Source organism: Meriones unguiculatus, chromosome 10, assembly GCF_030254825.1.
Source record: "Meriones unguiculatus strain TT.TT164.6M chromosome 10, Bangor_MerUng_6.1, whole genome shotgun sequence".
Taxonomy (NCBI): domain Eukaryota; kingdom Metazoa; phylum Chordata; class Mammalia; order Rodentia; family Muridae; genus Meriones; species Meriones unguiculatus.
This window is the reverse complement of record NC_083358.1, coordinates 43516718-43524807: the sequence shown is the minus strand read 5'-3', so window position 1 is coordinate 43524807 and position 8090 is coordinate 43516718. Positions and strand designations below refer to the sequence as shown.

Sequence of the window (8090 nt, the reverse complement as noted above, 5' to 3'; positions counted from 1 at the left end):
CCACTCCCAGCAATGAGACGCACGCGTGCAAATGCTCAGAACTGAACCTTTATTTTTTGGTGGGGAAGTCTAAGTACAGGGCATCTCGCTCCCTCAGCCCTGGGGTCTACACAGGGCGCTGTGGTTTGGGCACTGAAGGGACAGGAGCAGGGGGCAGCTTGCACTGGCCTGGCCAGGGAACAGTAGTGGCAATTAGGCGGGGATAAGGGACAGGGGGCTCAGTGTGGCCAGTTTGGGTAGGTGAGCATTTGGTTGCAGCGGGGCTCCGTAGGACGGGATTGGGGCGGGTTAGAACTCAGCCATGAAGATGAAGTTCCTGTTTGGCTGGATGGGGCGTGGCCCGGAGCAAGGTGGGGATAGGTTGGCTCGTCCTGTAGCGCGCATCTGGGCAGGGGGTCTGCGAGGAGGCAGTGGAGCCTCAGAGCCTTGTCTGTGCTCCTTAACTTCACACAGCGTAGAGCGGGTTGGAGTCTCGGGCTGCTTCCTCATCGCCCAACCCGGGTCCTAGCACAAGCTGCTAATTTGGCTCTTACTGCAGCCCCACTCGCAGCATCTGCTGGAAAGGCTTGTCATCACATCCCTGCTGCTGCGAACCACCCCAGGAGACCCTTGCCAGCTGGGTCGACCACCATAGAAGGCCTGGGGGGATTTGGTCAGGGCCAGCCACTCGCTGGAGCCCACAGCTTCGTCCAGTTCGCTGGGCAGGTTGTCTGTACTGGCTTGTCCATCAGGGAAGAAGTTCCCTGCAAAAGCAAAGAAGAATCAGGGCTCAGTGCATAGCCACTGTCACCTCAGACTCCTGTCTGGCCTGGTTATGTCTCTCTCGTCTGGAGGATCAAGGTTGCCGTTCTAAATTTTATTTCATTCAGTTGTGGGTTCAAATACTGGCTCTGTTGTCAGTTTCTATGTCAAAGGCTTAGCCTTGAAATCTCTTTTGTCATGGATTTCATGTGGACCAGGTAGATGAAAGTATGCATTTGGTAGCTGGGCTCCCTAAGTTAGAATTGTGAATGAGATTACTTCTCTGAGGGTCAGTTTTCTTTTCCACAAAGTGTGCAGGGGCTAATACTAACTCCTACTGTCTGTGGTTTTGCCACTGTTTGTGGTTGGTACTCACTAGTGGGTAAGTGAGTACCAGGAAAAGCACAGCAATACTGGGCACGTGAGGAGCGCCCAAGTGAGCACTGGTGAGAACTGACTGTCTTGACTGCCTTTCCACATCAGCTTCTGCTAATAAGGAGCTGCTATTGCCACCACGGTCTCAATGAGACTGTGGCACCTCAGCAGGCTTGCAAGAGGACGCAGCCATTTGGCCACAGTGCTGCTGTTTTAACCCAGGCACACTCCTGTGCACACACATCCATCATTCCTCTATACATTATCCACACATCTCTCCTCTCATCATCACCACTGTCTTCCCCACCCCCATTTTTGTTTTTGCACTTTTTTTTGGAGACAGGGTCTCAGGTTGCCTTTGAACTCATGATCATCCTGCCTTCCCATAGTTTTGGGCTTGTAGTCATGTGCCACCAAACCGCCAGGTCCTGAGCCACCAAGCATAGTGTTGACCTTCATCATTTCCCTTGCCTCTACCAAACTGCCCTGTCCTGCTTGGCCTCTCGTAGTCCACCCATAATAAACAGTCTGCCCTGTTAAAGAATTTTGCAAATGTCATTATGTTGTCTAGAATGACATAGGTCATGGAATCTATGAACAAAACTGCCACAAGGCTGTCTACATTGCAGAGCTATAGAATTAAAAGTCTATATTTTATATATGTAGATTTAGCACACAAAATAGGAGGTTTTATTCTTTGTTAATCTAATATTGAAAGTGGGCATTACACCTGAAAATCTCTTGGCAAAAAGAAATCAGCTAGCCATAGAAACAGCCTTAATATTGTTTAGACTTTAAATATGAGAAAAATACAACTTTGGTCATTTCTAGTAGATGTTTGTGTAAGAGGAATGCAAAATGTAACCTTTGTCAACCAAGCCTGTCAAGTAACCTATAGCCACATGAAAAGAAGGTGTATCAAAAAGACTCTATTTCCTTTGCAGTATTTGCTCTTTTTTTTTTTTTTTTTTTGGCAATATTTGCTTTTAAAGCCTTCACAGAAATAAACTATTTCAGTTTGATATTTTTCAGTTCACACAAAAAAATGTCCTGCTCAAATAAATTATGTAAAGTTTTATCTTAAAAAAGAAAAAAGAAAAGAATTTCACAATATCTCAGTGACCCACTGTGTGCTCCATTTCACCAGGAATAGTCTCTGTAGGGTGGTGGGGCGAGAGAGGCCAGAAGGCGGCAACATCAAGCCCGGTGACCAGCATCCCTCGCCATCAAGGATGACTGCTAAAAAACGCTGCACCCTCGCCTGTGTCGCCCCAGGCCCCTCAGGGACAGTGGCACCCCTGCGCCATGCTGCACACAGCCGGAACTCAGGAAAGGGTGGCCTTGCGGCTTTCTGGTTTTCACACCCTGCCTCCAAGCCCCAGGATGGCTGCGTCCAGCTACCTCAGCTCTTCAACTGTACACCCCAGTCCTGGGTAAACTTAGAGGCCAGGCAGAGGGAGGCGTTCCCACTACTCCTCCGCACCCTTTCTTTTTTCCTTGAATTCTCAACACTGGGTCTGACCCTTGTAGCCCAGGCTGCCCTTAAATGTGTGAATCTTTGCCACTACCTCCCAGGCGTTTGGAAGGTCAGTGTGCGCCAAGCCTGGCTCCCACAACCCCTCCTCTGTTCTGGCTATGTGCCGAACTGGCCACCTTGCTCCAGGTTGACGGCTCTCCCTTCGCACTCACCGAGAGAGTCACGGGCCTGGCGGTTCGTCCGGCGCCATCGTGAGCTCCCGCAGGTGAAGATGACCGCGCGGATGAACTCGCGACCACACAGCTTCATCGGCTCAGACCTCGCTTCAGCCTGCAGCAGGAGCGCCCCGAGGAGGGCCCAGGCGGCCAGCAGCAGCAGCCCGCGTGGCATGGCCGTTGTCATGATCAGCTGAGACGCCTGCGACCCAGGTGGCTCTGTCCGCACCTCCTCCGCCACCCCATTTATACGGCCAGGCTCCCAGCCCCGCCCGCTGACCTGGGTTATCTTCCAAGCACAGGGGAGGCAGCCGGCAACCTGACCTTTACCATCTCCTTGCCAAGAGATAACCTTTCACGCAGACAGGGTGACATAGCTCAGCTCTCTGTCATCTTCCACGGCTGAACAATCCTCCCGCTTCCGTCTACTATGAACTGCTGGGATTAAGCCACCATCTCTCTTCTTGGTTTTCCTTTCTTTTTTTTTAGACAGACTCTCCAAGCCTGGCTAGCCTCGAACTCACCACTGGAGCCAGAGCGATGACATAGTAGATAGACACTTTCTGTCTCTTCCAAATGGCCTGAGTTTGGCTCCCAGCACCCAAAGCGGGTCACAATTGCCTGTAACTCCAGCTCCAGGGGAGATGAAGCCCCCGTAAGGAAACTGCATGTACATGCACGTACATGTGAGCACATGTACAGACAGAAATAACAGTCTAAAAACACGGCTTTAAAAAAATCTGTCTATCTATCTATCTCACATCCTGATTGCAGTTTCTTCCCCTCCTCTTCCCCCTGTTCCCCACCTTCCCCACTCCATCTAGTTCTCCCCTGTTTCTCTTCAGATAAGAAAGTCTCTCCCGCGAATATCAGCCACCCCTGGCATATCAAGTTGCAGTAAGACTAGCTGCATTTTCCATTGCACCTACAGGGAAACGGTCCCTGTAGGGTCAGAGACAGCCAGACTCAGAGACAGCCCCTGTTCCCACTGTTAGGAGTCACACACAAAGAGCAAACTGCACACCTGTTACATATGTGCACAGAGCCTAGGTCAGTCCCGTGCATGCTCTCGATCGGCGGTCCAGTCTCTGTGAGCCCCTACAAAAACACTTCTTAAAGAAAGGCCTTTCTTGTTCCGTAGCACAGCTGTGACCTTTTCCTTGGATCCTGGGGGCCAATTGTGTTCCCTGTACTCACGAGGATTGTGGAAGATTGTGGAAGTGTAGAAGTGTGAGAACAACCTGGGCAACATAAAGAAACCATGTCTGAAAAAAACAGAGTGGGAGGCTGGAGCGACGTCGGCACTTGCTGCCCTCCCAGAGAAGACAGAAATAACAGCAAACACTGTGTTTGGTTCTCAGAACCCATCCTGGGGGCTCACAGCCCCCTGTAATTCCAGTTCCAGGACCTCTGATGCTCCCTTCTGGCCCCAGGCACCTGCATGTGATACACATAGACTCTTAAACACACACGTATTCAAACAATAAATAAATACCTTAAAAAATAAACAGATGGTGGAGCGCTTATGCTGGGCTCAGTCCTCGCAGCAGAAAAACAAAGGTGGGATTCTTACCCAGTGTTGGGCCAGTCAGTGTTGCAGGAGATTTGCTCACTCTGTGAACCTCCAGATTGTGTTGTTTCCTGGGAAAACCTGTTTCTCGTTGTGGTGTGGCTCAGCCCTAGCACATACCTTTAATCCAAGAGCTTTCTGCTTGAGTATTGTAAACAGGATTAAATAAAGTCAACCAGAGGTCAAGAGACAGAGCAAGCAACCAGTTGTCAGGGAGTTTTTTTCCTAAAAAAAAACATGGAGAGTAAGAGGAAGTCAGGAGGACCGATAGACACACAGAAAGAAGAAGGGAGGGTCATTCAGTTTGAGGGGTTTTTGTTTTTGTTTTTTTGAGAAGACATGGAGACATGCCTTTTGGGGACATCAGCTGAGGAGGAAGGTCAGCTGGGTGCCTTCTCTGCCTCTATAAGATAGTCGACTTTCACTTCAGCATCTGGCTCCCAAGTCTTCATTAGTAAAATTCAACAACTGAGATTTTGTTAAAAACAAGATGTCAGTGACTGTGTAGCCCTGACTGGCCTCAGACTCTCTGACCATCTGGATGCAGGTGTGAAACATCACAATTTGCTTTTAAAATTATTATTCTTGCTGGCATAATGGCTCATGCCTTTAATCCCCAGCACTCGGGAGGCAGAGGCAGGCAGCAGTCTGTGAGTCTGAGGCCAGCCTGGTCTACATAGGGAGTTCTAGGCCAGCCAGAGTTACACTGTGAGATCCTGTTTTAAAAAGCCCAATTTTTAAAAATTTGTTTTAGAATTATGTATATATTTTTATTTCTGTCTTTTTGTGTGCGTGTATCACATTAATGTGGGTTCTTTCATCTTTCTTTTTTGTTTTTTCAAGTCAGGGTTTCTCTGTATAGCCTTGTCTGTCTTGGACTTGCTTTGTAGCCCAAGCTGTCCTCAAACTCAGAGATGTGCCTGCCTCTGCCTTCCCTCCTGCCCACCCCTCTCCCAGTGTAGGATTAAAGACGTGTGCGCCACATCCTGCCTTATGTGGGTTCTGCTCGAGGCCAGAAGACGGCATCAAACTCCTGGAGCTGGAGGTCCAGGTTGTGCTGCTTGGAACACACTTGGGGCCTCTCATAAGAAGAGAATTCTCTTAGCCACTGAGCTACCTCCCAGCCCCTCTGCAGTGGCCTGGAACTTGACACATATACAGGAAGAGCCTTAGGGTTGGAGAGATGACTCAGTGGTTAAGAGCAACAGCTACTTGCCAGAGACTCCCTTCCCACCCCCCGGCAGAGTCAACAGTTCTTGAGTCAGAAGTAAAGACCGAAATAAAATTTAATAAAGCAACACACTACACCTGGGATCTTTCCGAGAGGGCTCTAGTAGAACACTATTGCCTCACCTTATCCCAGTAATGCCTTCTAAGTCAGAGCAAAAGGTGTGAACTTGGCAAGACATCCCATCTGCTGTCTCAAACAAAAGGAGAGACACTTAGCAGCTTATCACTGACTCCAGTGAAGGCCAGGGTGAAAGCATGCCTTTCTGCTGACATCAAAGCAGCCTGACAGACCAGTGGCTCCCCACAGCTGCTCTTCCAGAGGGCCTAGCTCAGTTCCCAGCACCCACATGTCGACTCAAACCATCAGTCACTCCAGTGCCATCCTTTTCTGGCCTCTGAGGGAACCAGGCATGCAAGTGGTACACAGACATGCATATAAGCGTGTACCCATGCGCATGTAAAAATTATTTTAAAATAAAAGAACAGCCTTGAACCTGTGGTGAATCCTCCCACTCCTGCTGCTACAAACCAAGGATTACAGGCCTCCACTTAGTGGTATGACTTTTTTTCTTATTTTTTTCCCTATGGCAGCAAAAGTGGGAGATGTGGAAGAGAGGAGAGAGTGAGAGACAGAGAAAAGAGAAGAGGAGGTAGAAAGAGTGAGAGGAAGAGGAGGAAGAGAAAAAGAAATGGAAAGAAGGAAGGGAAGTATTTTTTTCTGTGTATTGACTGTTAGGCTCAGGGGCCCTACTCCTGCTATGGAAATGCTCTACCCCCAGCTGCATCCCAGGAACTTAAATTGCCTTTTAAAAATCAAGATTTACAGTCTGTCTGTGTGTGTGTGTGTCTGTCTGTATGTCTGTCTGTCTATCCCTATCTATCTAATGGGGGGGGCATGCTGTGTGTGTGACCATTAGAGGACAATTTGTAGAAATCAGCTTTCATGCCACCACACGAATCATGCGGCTTGGCCCCAGGCTTCCAGGCTTGGTGGCAAGCACCTTTACCTACGAGCCATCCTGCCAGCCCCTCCCACTGTCTTGCTGCTCAAGACAGGGTCTCACTAAGATGCCAGGTTGACTTGAACTTATTCTGTAGCTTAAGCTGGCCTTGACTTTGAACTCCTCCTTCCCCAGCCTCCAAGGAGGCTGGGGTAACAGTGTTTGTTCTAGCACCCAGCTGGGGAGTTCAGCTGACAGCTTCCTAGCCCTGCTCTGCAGCGCTTGCCAACTTCTGGTTGGTTTCAAACTGTCTCGTTTTGGTTTGTTTTCCCCTTTGTTTTGTTTTTTTCAAACAGGGTCTGTCTCTGTAGCCCTGGAACTCACTCTATAAACCCTGCTGGGATCAATCCTGGCTATCCACCTGCTTCTGCCTCTCAAGTGCTAGGATTAAAGGCATGTGCCACCACTGCCAGACTGATTTCATGAGATGTCAACTTGACGTTCTCAAATTCCTTTCTTTAGAGCTGGGCAGTGGTGGTACAAGCCTTTAATCCCAGCTCTCAGAAGCCAGAGCCAGGGGGATCTCTGAGTTCGAGGCCAGCCTGGTCTACAGAGTGAGTTCCAGGACAGCTGGTGCTACACAAAAAGACCCTATCTTGAAAAAAAATTGTTTTAGATTTATTTTATGTGTATGAGTGTTTTGCCCTCATGTCTGTCTGGGCACCATCCATGTGCCTGGTGTCTAAAGACGTCAGAACTGGATTTGCAGAAGGTAGTGAGCGCCACATGAGTGCAGGGAGCTTAACCTGGGTTCCCTGGAAGAGCAGCAGCTGCCCTTAACTGCTAAGCTGTTTCTCCAGGCCCATCTTTTTATTTCATTTTATTTAGTGTGCATGGGTGTTTTATCAGCATGTATGCAGTGCCTTACGGCCAGAAAAAGTGTCAGATGCCCTGAAACGGTAGTCTTTAGCTGTCATGGGGGTGCTGAAAATCAAACCCAAGTCCTCCTGAAGAACAGTCAGTGCTCTTAACTGCTGAGCAATCTCTCTGGCTGTCAAGTTCTTGAAACATTAACACTTTCTACTAACCAGCACTCCAAGGCACAGGGAAAAAGCAAAACCCATGAACACAACTATAGTAATTTAGAAAATGTGTCTGTGTTCATAATGTATGTGTATGCTATCATAACACATGTGTGTGCTGTGGGTGAGTGTGACACAACTGTGATGTGTGCATGTGTGATGTGGTGGGTAAGAGTAGCCCCCATGTGCACAGAAGGCAGGGGACATGCGCTGTAACTGTCTACCTCAATCTTAGCAAACCCGGCGCTGGGCTGGCAGCCAGCAGGCTGTGGTGGTCTGGCTGTCTCCAACCTCCACAGCAGTGAGGACACACCTGGCTTTTTAATGTGGGCTCTGGGGATTTGAACTCAGGTCCTGTACTTTTGCAGCAAAGACTCTTAACCAATGAGCGGTGCCCTCGGTCCTCTGTGAATGAGGAATGTGTGTTAACAGGCTACCCATTCTCCTCTTCTTCAGGTG

General features: G+C 49.0%; 1 protein-coding gene across 1 annotated transcript; it reads right to left on the bottom strand.

Annotated features, from left to right (window-relative positions):
* Positions 1-38: 38 nt before the first annotated feature.
* On the bottom strand, positions 39-3014 carry Rln3 (relaxin 3). The gene is made up of 2 exons (XM_021632172.2): positions 2806-3014; positions 39-743 (listed from the first exon to the last, which is right to left on the bottom strand). Exons 1-2 carry the CDS (start codon positions 2993-2995, stop codon positions 505-507), a joined length of 429 nt encoding a protein of 142 aa, XP_021487847.2. The 5' UTR covers positions 2996-3014; the 3' UTR covers positions 39-504.
* Between the last annotated feature and the right edge of the window lie 5076 nt (positions 3015-8090).

Excerpts from the sequence above, each read along its gene's own strand:
- Rln3 (XM_021632172.2), bottom strand. The coding sequence starts at position 2,995 with ATGACAACGGCCATGCCACGCGGGCTGCTGCTGCTGGCCGCCTGGGCC. Across the intron at positions 744-2,805 it reads CCAGGCCCGTGACTCTCTCG|GGAACTTCTTCCCTGATGGA; the intron begins GTGAGTGCGAAG and ends TTGCTTTTGCAG.